Below are 14,406 nucleotides of genomic sequence, written 5' to 3'. Positions count from 1 at the left end.
TTACTAATAGATCACTAACAGACTAATGACGGACTACTGACTGACTTCTTACAGAATGCTGACAGACTTCTGATAGAATATGGACAGACTACTAACTGCCTACTGATAGGCTAAAGACAGACTACTGACAGACAGCTTACTAATAGATCACTAACAGACTAATGACGGACTACTGACTGCATATTGACAAACTACTAACTGACTTCTTACAGAATACTTAGACTTCTGATAGACTATGGACAGATTACTGACAGACTTCTTAAGACTATGGATAGATTACTGACAGACTTCTGATAGACTATGGACAGATTACTGACAGACTTCTTAAGACTATGGATAGATTACTGACAGACTTCTGATAGACTATGGACAGACTTCTGATAGAATATGGACAGATTCCTGACAGACTTCTTAAGACTATGGATAGATTACTGACAGACTTCTTAAGACTATGGATAGATTACTGACAGACTTCTTAAGACTATGGATAGATTACTGACAGACTTCTGATAGACTATGGACAGATTACTGACAGACTTCTGATAGACTATGGATAGATTACTGACAGACTTCTGATAGACTATGGACAGATTACTGACAGACTTTTAAAGACTATGGACAGATTACTGACAGACTTCTGATAGACTATGGACAGATTACTGACAGACTTCTTAAGACTATGGATAGATTACTGACAGACTTCTGATAGACTATGGACAGATTACTGACAGACTTCTTAAGACTATGGATAGATTACTGACAGACTTCTGATAGACTATGGACAGATTACTGACAGACTTCTGATAGACTATGGACAGATTACTGACAGACTTCTGATAGACTATGGACAGATTACTGACTGACTTCTGATAGACTATGGACAGATTACTGATAGACCCTCTGATAGACTATGGACTGATTACTGACAGACTTCTGATAGACTATGGACAGATTACTGATAGACCCTCTGGTAGACTATGGACAGATTACTGACAGACTTCTGATAGACTATGGACAGATTACTGATAGACCCTCTGATAGACTATGGACAGATTACTGACTGACTTCTGATAGACTATGGACAGATTACTGACAGACTTCTTAAGACTATGGATAGATTACTGACAGACTTCTGATAGACTTTGGACAGATTACTGACAGACTTCTGATTAACTAGACTAACAAAACTAGTCATGACTGTCAGTTCATGCACTGACTAATGGTGTCTCACTATTGAAATGCAACATTAATACTGCAGAGGAAGTTATTCTATAAATTAAAAGTAGCACTTGAAAGGAATTCATTAAGTTTTTTTGAAAATTGAAAATTTTAATCTGAGTCATTTTTTTTATATGAACAGGAAATTTTGAATCATTCAGGAAAAATATTTGTTGATAAAATTCCCAATTCCTGAAAAAGCATTTTATATTATATGTAGGTGTTTATCATTACTTGATAATCAAATGATTAATAACTGTTGTTTAAAATTATGACAAGCCTTGTTAAAAAATAACTGCTATGAGTTATTAGATTGGACAAATAATTCATAGTTTTATAATATATACATGATATAGTCACTTGAAATTTATCAGTAAGTGTTTTAGTGGAAAATAATCATCAAGAATTTTCTTTGTAAATGCTGAAAAATCTGTACAATGTATCATGGGGACCACAACCTAAAACTATTACATATATATCTATGCATTTCACAAATATCAATAACAACAAACTGCATGAAACATCCAGTCAATCACTAAAAGGCTAGGATGAAATTTGAAAAAAATAGGCAGGACAGGAGTTTTGAGTAAAAAAAAGGCAGGATGAGACACTTGCAAAAAAAAGTCAGGACGACAATTTAGATAAAAAGGCAGAATAAACTAAAAAAAAAAAAGGCAGGACCGAACAGAGTGAAAAATAAAAAGGCAGGACAGAGATTACAGCTAAAATAAAATGTAGGACAAAATTTTTCATCCTAGTCCCCCCCACCTACACCCCCCCCCCCCCCACCCCACCCCATAAAAATCAAATGGTAGCTCCCTAAGTTAACATTTTGAAAGTGCCTCCTGTTCCTCACACCATTGACTAAAAGTTATCAGCAGGGAATGACAGATTTGCACAAATTGTCTTCAACAATTTTTTCAACTGTAAAAACCGTGATGTACATGTACAATGTATTTGTAAAATATGTTGTAAGAAAATACTGTCTTCATGTTTACTTCAATTGGCTATACAAAGCTGTACCATATAAACATACATGTACATTTATATATACATTTGTGTGGTAACCAGAAAAGGCACATTGAAAAATGGGTTAATAATCTGTAGACATGGTAGAGACAATTTTAGATTTTCAGTGTATGAAACATTCAGGAGGCACAGCAGTATTGGGATTCCAGAATTTAGGTTGCTCTTTTATGCACCTTTCTTAAGTCAATGTATCCACTGAATATACTTTCCCAAACTGAGGGATGAATCAGGTGTAGACAAATATAAAATAAGTTTACATACATGACATACAGGTGAAAATGAATTTTTGAATAACAAAAAAATTGTATTCACTGCATGATAAAAGACATAAAAGCACTATTGCCGTGGCCTCAGGTTTCTAGAGATAGATAGCAAAAAAGGTAAATGGGCATGACATATATTTAAATTTATTTCTAAATATCATAATGAAAGTACTTTGGTTAAAAGTGTATGTAGAATTTTGGGCAGTGTTAGAAAGTGGTGAAAACTCTAAAAATGCTATCATTATCCCTATGGAAATACTACTGTGCCACCTACAGATGTTTACTCAAAATAAATACATTGTTATTACTTAGTTGATCTGTTAATGATATTTTGAATAGAACTTTGTATAACTTACTTTGAGTTGTAGAGACAGAACTTTGTGTAGTTGTCTCAGGAGTTTGATCTGAAACAAGCAGAATATGTTAGTATAGCAATATACTGCTAAGCTTTTATTAATTAATATATTGATAAGGAATTGGTAAGGTATTGGTATTTCTACAGTCCATTATTATTATTTTTCCAAGGGAATTAAAAGCATGAACTATGTTGATAAAAGTATCTATGAACTGCCAGCTGCCAGAATCATTAACATGATAAAGGTAAATCTAAACTGCTGAAGCCTTTGATAACATTTAGCTGGCCAGCAACTTACTAAATTGTTATCTAATAAGAAACATCCATATAAATCGTAGAGAATTTACAATATACCATATACATACATGGTATATCTAGTTTTTAGCATCAGATATTGTTTTTTGAACGCACAACGATTTTCGCAAAAAACAAAAGTTTTTGATGGAGGCATGCATAGAGCTTGTAATTGCATGTATAGTCTATTTCAGGTAAACTCAATAATTAACTGTTGTATGTACGAAATGTTTAAAAAGGGATAAACCTTGTAAAATCCAGTGAAATTTTAATGTGGTTAACTGTTAGCTTTTCTTCAGCTGCCATTGCTGCTGGGAACAAACCAAAAATTAAAACACATGTATGCCAAAAAAACGTCATGCTATACAAGTATATAAGTTTGCATGTCTATTTGTCAGTACATGTATTATCATATTACATGGCTGTCCATTTCCTTTCAATATTAGTACAATGAACAGAGCAATATACATTGTACAGTAATGATAAAGCTTTGTTGTTATAAGTTTTTTTGTGTAGTTAAATTGCTGTTCTTCTGACATAAACTATACAATACATCTCCTTTTGGTTGGTGCATCGTCATTGTCATGCAGGTGCTTATAAATGTGCTTTATGTGTGATTTAGTTTATAGTATCTTCCAGACTAGTGTATTGTATGTGTTCAAGGATTATAACAGTTTTCCTGTGTATATACATGTATCTTCTAGTCTAACGTTATGCATGTGTTTTGTGTGTTTTATGTGTGATGTTGCTTCTCATGATTATAGTAATTCTCCTGTGTATATATATGTATCTTCCAGACTAATGTTATGCATGTGTTTAAGGATTTGCATAGTGAGAACACTATAGTCTATACAAAAACTTTGACTTTTGTCTTTGATGAAATGATGTTTAAGGTTGATGTGTACCCTGTGGCTAAAATGGCTGCATTTTCACCTCAAAATTTACTCTGAGTGCAGACAAACCTGTGCATCTGGAAACGTTTTAAGGCATAGCATGCCCTAGATAAATAGAATTCAAATGCATTGTATGATTTAGAATATTCATAACATAACTGGATTTTGCAGTGCACTTTTTTTCGTCCCTGCAGAAGATGATAAAATTAACAAACAGGTACACAGTTTAAATCACCAATTATTGTCAGGTATCTATTGCCTATGTCAATTAATACAGCTCACTGCAATTATTACCTGTGGGGAAGTTCTCAAACCTCTTTCCCAGCTTAGTTTATTTTTGGCTCCTTCTGTGTGAATGAAAAAAAGTGCACTGCAAAATCCTGTTAAGTTTTCTTTTTTCTAAAACATATAAAATATTTGAAATTCACATATTTAGGGCATGCTATGCTTTAATAATTCTACAGATGCACAGGTTTGTCTGTACTCAGAGTTAATTTTGAGGGGAAAATACGGCCATTTTAGCAAAAGGGTCCACATGAACCTTAACTGCTTAATGTGATGCAATATTGATTTCCCTCAAAATCTGATTGGCATTTGTCCTCCTCCAAAGGTAACATCTGCTATATATTAGCCACATATATATATATATATATCTGATATATGGATCTGATTGAATAACCGAGAAGAAGAGCAAGAAAGAAAACTGAACCAAAATAAATTATGAATCCCAACACTGCAACAGAAATCAGTCATTCTGTTTCTGGTCTGACACAGCAATCTATCTGACAACCGGACGGGAAATTAAAGTTTACTAATTAGAATGCTTGGAATATATTACTGAAATGAATAGTGGGGAGCAGTTAATATATCTGTTACTTTTCTTACTGTTTAAAACAGGTTTTTTTCAAATTTTCACTTTTTACTTTTTTAACTTTGTTTGCATCGTCTGTAACTTCCGGTTTGTAAAATATTCAACCCAAATACGGTTAAAAAAATCCCGGATTATTTCGACAGGACTTTTAAATAGGTATTTTATAGATCTTTAAAGTAACTATTCAAACATTTGTTTTAGACAAGGATTTGTATAGTAAGACTTACTATACAAATCCTTGTTTTAGATAATATTTCACTTACCTAAATTTAAAAAATAAAACACTACTATCACAGTTATGCCTGCTATAAGTCCTAATATAATCACTATACACATTATTATTAAACATATTTTTCTAATTTTTAAATGAGATGGCGGATTCTCGTCCGTCGGTGAAGTCCGTGCACTTTCCACTCGTTTAGCTTTGGATTTTTCTGAATACACAGCACTATCTGCATGTGATATGACAAACACATCATCATTGGCCGGATTTATATTGTCTTCATCAAAATTTAATTTTAATGTAGAAGTTCTATTTGCAGGTACATTGTCCTGAGAGGAGGCTGAAAATGCCAAGTTTCTATAATAATTTCCATTTTCAGAATCTGTAGGTGATGGTGTCACGTCATAGCTGGCTTTATATTTCTGAAAAATAGAGAAAAATAACTGCGTGATTTGTTTTTATTCAAATGTATTTGAAACAATCTTCTTTGTATCGAAAATAAGAAGATATGGTATGCATACCTAGCCGATAAATCTCTCCACCAAGGTGGACCAAATGGTGTAGAAGTGAAAAAGTGTAGGTCACCATTTGGCCTTCAACAATCAACAAAAACCATACCTCATACAAAGATATCAAACGCCCCGAAATGACAAAAGTAAAAAAATCCAAACGATAAAACTTTTGGCCAGATTTGTGTACAAAACAATAATTGGAACAAACAAACATATGATATGATAGAGCAATAAACGAAAACAGAATTACTGGATCCTAACTTGAGAAAATCCCGCACCCGGAGGTGTGCTTCACGGCTGTCCCCTATAAACAAAAAATGTGTTCTTGTTCAGTGATAATGGACGACATACTAAACTCCAATATATAAATGAACTGTTTAAAATCAAACAAAACTAACAAGACTAGAGGCTACTGACATGGGACAGGCTCTAAAATTCGGCGGGGTTAAACATGTTTTTATTTTATATCTCAACCCTCCACCTATACCTCTAGCCAATGTAGAAAAAAAACAGCAATTCGCACAGTAAAACTCAGTTCAACAGAAATCCGAGTCCGATGTCAGAAAGGTTTGTTAACTGCTTGTGCTTATTGAAGAAAATTATAACAGTTAATAACAGTTACTAGTCGCGTCCGCTATTATATGCTATTATCTGTTTTTGTCACATTGTTTCAATTATTAAAATGCAATACAAACAACTGATATCAATTTATTTTTTGTCTTTCTATTTTTTTTCTATTTTTCGTTCCCGCTGTTTGTTTTTGAAATGATAAGTATTTCTTAATTCTCACGATGCACATTGAACAACTTTGAGCATTTTTTAAACCATTGCTTCTAAGATCTTCTAATGTGATTAAAATTCAAGTTTATCTTTAACTTGCGTCATATTATATATAGAAGAAGAAGAAGATATGATGTTATTTGTTTTTAGGATTGCCAAATCAGAGCTAGACTCTATATTTCAATTCCATTGACTTTGCTTCCTATATTGTTATTTTTTATATCTAAGTGACTTAAATAAAAATGAGAATGGCCACTGGACGTTAAGAAAACATCAATCAATCAACCAACAGTGACATTTTAAATATGCCGAGAGATTTAACCCCGTGTTTTTATGCCTCATTTATGAGCATCATGTTTTCTGGTCTGTGCGTCCGTTCAACCGTTCGTTCGTCCGTCTCTCCGGCTTCAGGGTAAAGTTTTTTTGTCGAGGTAGCTTTTGATGAATTTCAAGTCCAATCAACTTGAAACTAAGTACTTATGTTCCATATAATATGATCTTTCTGTATTTTAATGCCAAATTAGAGTTTTAACCCCATTTTCACCGTCCACTGAACATAGAAAATGATAGTGCGGATGGGGCATCCGTGTACTAGGGACACATTCTTGTTTATTTATGTTTTGCTTCAAAACGTTTGGTTTGTAGTAGTTATCACAATTTTGAAAAATAATGCAAATTTACAATTTATTGTAGACTTACCCTTTGTCTGACATCTTGTTGACCGGAGAAAGACAACCTTTTCGATGGTCGAAATTCTTGACCATTTTTATCAGTTTTAATTTGTTTGTCTCTTCTTACCTTGGAGCATGTATTATCATCCTTTAATTTATCGCTACCATTAGAGTTATAATAAATTGTCATTATTATCAAAATTTAACTTGTTTTCAAATAAACGTATTAAAGTACATGTATGTAAAATATTCGGCAATATTTTTATATCGGACTTTGTAAAATATCCATGCAATTCGAAACTCCAGGAATCCAATTTGGAAAAAAAATCACCAAGTCAACGTGTGTGTGTGTCATGAAACTGTAAGTTCAAAGGCTTCAAAGTGTCAGGTGTGTGTACTTCATATAAACATTACGGAAATAGTCGATTTTTGTTTCCTAAATTTACCGCCAAGTCATAAAGTATAGGTCTCCCTACCTATAAAAGTGTTAATACTATTGAAATAATCATTATCAAAGTACAAATGACCGTATACAGGGTACGACTTTCCGCTTTAGTATTGTTATTTCCTATTTCCGTGTTTTCATAGTACGGTCACAAGTATTGTTAAAAATACATATCATTTTCATTTTTTTTTATAGCTTGGACGTCATACTGTACTTGCACCCAACCAAACACGGTCTAAAGTAACCTTTTTTTTAAAGATTATCTTATATTTTTTTTCTTTCCTGGAAGTAAACATCTAAACAAATAATAATCCTTATATGTTTAAGTACACAGCTCAGCCTCGAGTGTTTTTGTTGATTCAAACGTCAGACATAAGTTTAATTTGGTAACAGTACATTTTTTTCTTTATTTTTTTTTCTTCATATATTACATTTATAATACGGTTTTATCTGACCTCTATCATAAATGAAATAAAGCCAGTTATTCTAGAGAGTCGAAAGATATATACCAAAGGACATTCAAACTCATATGTCGCAAATAAATAAACTGACACAGACATGGCTAAAAAACAAACTAAAGACTACATGAGCAACACGAACCCAACAATAACTGGGGGTGATCTCATGTGCTTTAGAAGAGTAAGCAGATCTTGCTCCACATGTATAGCAACCAGTGTGTTGCTCACATTTCAGTCCCAATCAAATTCACCTTATTAACAATGGCATTTCATCTCTCGGCCTGCCTCTGTTTACTGTTAACTTGTTTTCTTCCTTAACATGCATGAAATATTTGCCACTGTACGTAATGCAAACATCAACCAATCAGCCAATCGTGACACTGAGAGAGTGACCCCTCAGTTTGTTTTTAGAAATGTTTTGTTTAGAGTATTTGGTTAGTAAGACTTTCAGAGATCTTGGCTAATGTTGGTACATAACACTACAGGGAGATAACTCTGTAAATAAATTTTAGTCAAGATGTTTGGTACCATCTTAATATAAATTTAGAATTTTATTGTAGACTTACCCTTTGTCTGACATCTTGTTGACCGGAGATGGACAACTTTTTCGGTGGTCGAAATTCTTGACCAATTTTATCAGTCATTTTGCAATAACGGTTATTCTCTTCACTCGAATTTTAACTTTTAACTTTTCAACACTAATTCGTAATATTCTAGTTATTTCATCTATTTTTGATGCGACCTAAGTTTGTCAAATGAATCACCTGTATATTTTACCTTTGGTCATGACATGAATATCCCGTTTGTATATTTACATTGCATATTACCTATGTTTAACTATTTACAACCTTTCCTTATGACGTTTGACTACTTTACGAATCCTTTACTGTCCTTCCCTTTACCAAAACCAGCAAAGCATTTATAATCCTCATTTATTTTCACAAATACTTGAATTACAAATAAAAGATTACACAGTGTGACGTTCCTTTGCACCAGAACCGTTAAAATCAAGAAAAAAACATCGCGTTGAAATCTAGTAAAAACATCGCATTGAAATGATAGTAATCTCTCAGTTTAATTTCTCACACTATAAAGAAAAGATGGTATAATTTGTCCTATTACATGAAACAGTATCTACTATACTAGTGTATAATGTAGTGTCAATCCCAGGTGAGTATTCACCTGAGGTTTACATATATGTCATATTAATTTCAATACGTTTGTAAATAATTTGATGTTTGATGTTGCCTATATTTGCGGTTTCGTTACTATATTGAGCTTGAAGGGTTTATCGTTGGTCCAATAGGGTCGTTTGTTGATGTGGTGGACATGACACTAATTCGTTATTGTGGTTAGATAACCATCATTAGAAATATGACGACCTGAGTCGATAAACTGGAATGCACTAAGATAATTGAACCTTATTGCTGCCTTGTGTTTCACTGTGTACAATATTATATATATCATATATGTATAAACAGGGGGTGAACAAGCCATTTTCGACAGGGTGGGTTCCCAAACCCAGGATAAAGGAGGGGGAAGGGCTGTCCAGCCATATGTGCCCATTCAAATGCATTGATCGTCACAAAGGGTGGTCCCAACCTCCGGACCGCGCCCCCTCTTTCCCCCGGATCAGCCACTGATAAAATGCAAAGAGAAGCAAAATATATAAGTGATACCCTATATTATCCCTTTATGTGCATAATTACGACGAGGATTTTGAATTTTTAATCAATTTATACTCAGAAGTTTTATATTCAATTTGGAGTCATTCTTATTAAAAGTCATTAACATCAATCTAATAAAAATTCAGATCCGGCATGTTAAAATTGACTATGGAAATGGGGAATACGTCCAAGAGACAACAACCCGACCATAGAGCAGACAACTGGCGAAGGACACCGATTAGTCTTCAACGCAGCGAGAAACTCCCGCACCTGGAGGTTGTCCTCAGCAAGCCCCTAAATAAAATCAAGTTGTAAAAAGCTTAGAAACAGGAGCTGTTTTGTAATCTGATTGCTTTAACACCGCAGTGGAAAATAATAATAAATATAGATGTGGTATGGTCGTCATTAAGACAACTATCCACAAGAGACCAGCAATGAGCAAATCCTATACTGTATAGTCAGCTACTGTATAATAGGCTGGTGTATATCTATGAGTTTGACTTTCCCTCTGGTATTTTTTATGTCCCTCTGTTGCTGTTCGATGTGAGCCAAGGCTCCGTATTGAAGGCCTTGACCTATAATGGTTGTGACTTGGATGGAGAGTTGTCCCATTGACACTTATACCACATCTTCCTAAATCAATTGTTATATATATTAAAGACAACACAATGGGAAATAATTCAAAAGAGAAAACCAACAGTCTAATTATAAACATACTTGCTAGTAATATTTCAAAAGTAAGAATGTTTAGTTTGGCGCGCCTGCATTGAGCATGAGAAGTCTTTACACACCAAGTACATGCATGGAAGTGCAATGTCCCAACTAAAACTAAGAGTGACAACAAATGGAAGTTTTTAACGACCTTGACTGGCTATACAGCCCTTGCACGGTCGGTACTTCTAAGAATTGACACCGAGCTAATTATAGTAAATGTCCAAGTGCAAAACTTAGAGAGTGGTCTCCATGGCCGACTTATCATTTATTGCATGTACATGAATATGAGGTTTATCATGCATGCAGGCATACGCTAGGTTAGATGGGACACCGAAGTCATCCACATCAATAAATCTCAACAATTTTTATAAATATCTTAGAGAAATAAAGGCTCGAGAGCGCTTTCTATGCAGTTTTCCATATATTTTAGATTTCAAAGGGACATAACTCTCTCAATATTTGATCGGCACTGATTTTCCATCTCATCTGAAACATTGCAAGTATAAATTTTTGATATAAATTTAAAGCAATTTGACAGGAATTGCACACGTGATAGTGCGTGCAAGACTCAACAACAACGGAACAAGTCATTTTGGTTTTTGGTCTATACTATTGTATTCAAAATTTAACCACTGTAACTAGAATGTCAACCAAAAAATAATAACAGCATTTATAATATACACAGACATTTACTTATACCCGTTATAATAATATACAATTTCTATGTACAAAAAGGTGAAACTTAAATGATTTACGACGATCAGATGTTGTTTTCCTCGTTATTACGTAACGGTAGAAGACAAACAAACATATGATTTATTGAAATAATTTAAATTTTACATAAAAGCCAGACGCATTTAAAAGTCTTTTAATAAATAGTGTGACATAAGACATGTGTAAGTACTAAACCACCTGTGTCACAAGGAAATTTTAAGAATATATAGGTACAAATAAAATAAGCATTTAAACTGAATTATAAAACGCATTTTCACTAGTATAATATTGGTGACTGTCGTCTATAATCATCATGAGAAAAGTAACTTTCAAGGACATAAAAGTTAAAATGCTTTTACCAAATGTGTGTACCGTTATTCACTATCAAATGTAAAGAAAATGAAACATATATATATATAAGGTATCTGTTAATAACATAGCAAGCAATTATCAAAACTAATTCCTTAAAACAACATCGACTTTTGGCAGCAATGCTGCAAGTCTTCGACAACAGACATGTATTTACACAAAATATTAGGATCTTAATCGTCCCTGGTCCGATTATGTTGTTTGGGTTGTAAACCCACTTCTCTTTTTATTCGCAGTAGAACATTTTTTTAGTAAAAACACCGTTTTTGTAGAAAATTTATGTCTTTAACGTTCAGTACTAAAAACTGTTGTCCTTATTCACAATTTAGCATCGAGAACATCATTCATAACCCTTTAAAATTCCACTGTGTAGATGACTATGATGAAGTTATCTAAATGATCCTAAATATTAATCGAGTATTCCAATTTTGTAATGGAAAGAAAATACAATCCACTTTATTTTTATTTGATAAGAATAACTTCAAAATTGTTGATATATATCATATTTAATAATCTCAAAATCTTCACGTTCCAGTGACATCATATTTGACGATGACCAACCGCAGTTTATTACGATCAGGATGAACTCATCCATTTTATGTGATTTGCGACAAAATATTGTTATACTGTTGCTTTATTTGTATTGAGGAGACACTTTAATTTATAAATTTGTAAAAAATCGGGGAAATTTGAAAATAAAATTGAGTGGAATGTGACTGAGCTCTAACGAGAAAAACTTATCGTTTGTGCGTCAAAATTACTTATGACAAACCTAGGAAGCGTTAGTTACTTTGTAGAATAGTTGTAAAGGGGATTATAAAGCTATAATTTGCGTTTCAAAATTACTTATTAAAAACTTATGTAGCGGAAGACAATTTGTAAAACAGAATATAGGAGGATTTAAATAAACGTCTTCTGCAATCACCGTGCGTCAATGCAACTACATTGGGGACCATTCTCGCATATATAATTATATATACATATATATGATATATATTTCATGCACGTGTTTCCCTGTTCCCTCTTTTATATGTGTAATCCTTATGATTACACTGAAAAGGGTGTGTGGGATAAGACTGCAGAACAACTATACGTAGATAAGACACGATATATATGGCATATATATAATTTTTTTTAATATTATATTTATGAAGCCCAGGTGCTCGTGTGGTCTGGCGCGCCGGTTACAGTGCAGGCGATTTGGTGTCACGAAATCTCAGTAGCATGGGTTCGAATCCTGGCGAGGGAAGAAAAAAACATTTGCGATAGCAAATTTACAGATCTACTATTGTTGGGTTGATGTTTAGACGAGTTGTATATATATATATATATATATCTTCATCTCAAATCATATCTATGAGAAAACGTATATGTACACTTTTTTAAACCGTGACTTTGTCACTTTTTGGGGTATATATATATAATTACAAAAAGCCGGGTTATAGCTGCTCTAAATGACCTACTTATCTATTTTAACTACTTATATAAATCAAAACATACCCGCTTTCCGTTTAATTTAAGATCCATGCTGTTTAAATCCTAGATGAGGAATAACTTTAAATCTCAAACATGTTGTTTTTATATAAACAGTCTGATTCAGATGCACAAAAACGCTCCCCTTGAATAAAATATCAACAAAGTTTAAATTCTTCTTTACGGTTAACTGGTTTTGTATACCCGAAATAGCAATAAATCTTTAAACCATAAAATAAATAAAGAAAATTCCCGCATGTCACTACTTCTGTATCAATCTAGTCTGTATACGGGTGCTCTTTTTATTACGTAATTTTAAATTATGCCGAAATTGTTTTCCAAAATCATCGGGTATTCAATTTAAAAATTCAAAAAATGCTCGTTGACATTCCATTGCGGTTAACATCAACACGTAAAAAGATCGTCCTGACTTAGTGTAACGTTGTGTTACGGGACATTGATTTTATTCCCTTTTATGGATCGATTGTGCCTCAGAGATATCTAAAGAAAGTTAAAAACCATTTATTATTTTTTCATCAAAGTATTTTTCAATGATTGTATAATGCTTGTGCTTGTGCACTGCGTCGTCCTAAACATACATGCATGAAATATATGCCACGGGACGTTTGGGGATTTCCAATCAATGCAAATAGTATATGAACGATAATTATTTAGGGACGGTTTGAAAGGTCTTAGCCTTTTTCGTCTGTACAAGATTTATATATTCTTCGCAACCTTAACGTTTGTTGTGAGTTTCTTTGAAACTTTATATTTCATTCAATGATGCACATAAACAGAGAAAAAAAATTAATCACGGATGGCTATAACTTCGTGACCTCTGATTAAAACTGTTACAGTGTAAAAAGTTGAAAGAAAATACGTACGACAGTGGTTGAGGGGTTGGTCCCAGCTATTAATCCCGACGATTTTCTTGTTAAAAGTAAACCCAAGAGGAAAATCAAACCTAAAACATTTGACAATTTTGTATGTGCCAATATAGTGACAAATTCAGTAAAGAACAATTCTAAGGCACTAGATACTATTCCAAGCAACACCGATCCCTATAAGAACTCATTCTTCGTCAAGAGTGTACTACATTGGAACCAACTAGAGGATCGTATTGTATGCGCAGATACAGTTGAGAGCTTCAAGGCTGCTCTCCAACACCGCCAATAGGTGTCTCTCTCTCCCGTTGAGTAAAAGCCAGAATTGGTATCTTCAACGTACACATACAGATACAGATACGTACGACAGTTTTATAAAACATAACTCGGAAATCAACTTAATTTATTTGTGATAAAATATTTCCTTGATTTTATTTTTATTTAAGCACTTCCTTTTTTCATTCATTTTTGTGTGTAAATTCCGAATACTAATTATGTTAACTGATAAGTTTCAGAACTTAAATATGTTATTTGCTTCTTAATATTATAGTTCAGTAATGATCCTACTGCAGT

At 33.3% G+C, this 14,406-nt stretch overlaps 1 protein-coding gene across 6 annotated transcripts in view; it reads right to left on the bottom strand.

Moving 5' to 3' along the window:
* The window catches only part of LOC139499630 (uncharacterized), a 73,345-nt gene extending 60,222 nt beyond the window's left edge, over positions 1-13,123 (bottom strand). Inside the window, exons 1-3 of one of the 6 annotated variants that reach the window (XM_071288378.1) lie at positions 12,977-13,123; positions 5,187-5,568; positions 2,867-2,914 (exon numbers count right to left, since the gene is read on the bottom strand). In XM_071288378.1, coding sequence (XP_071144479.1) covers positions 2,867-2,914; positions 5,187-5,568; positions 12,977-13,003 — 457 coding nt within the window. In that variant the 5' untranslated portion in view covers positions 13,004-13,123. Of the gene's footprint in view, positions 1-2,866; positions 2,915-5,186; positions 5,569-7,137; positions 7,488-8,578; positions 9,270-12,976 lie in introns of those variants that run through there. The other 5 variants (XM_071288376.1, XM_071288373.1, XM_071288379.1 and 2 more) reach the window with 5 other exon arrangements.
* Positions 13,124-14,406: the final 1,283 nt, after the last annotated feature.

This window comes from Mytilus edulis, chromosome 12, assembly GCF_963676685.1.
Source record: "Mytilus edulis chromosome 12, xbMytEdul2.2, whole genome shotgun sequence".
Taxonomy (NCBI): domain Eukaryota; kingdom Metazoa; phylum Mollusca; class Bivalvia; order Mytilida; family Mytilidae; genus Mytilus; species Mytilus edulis.
This window is presented reverse-complemented; position numbering and strand designations above follow the sequence as displayed.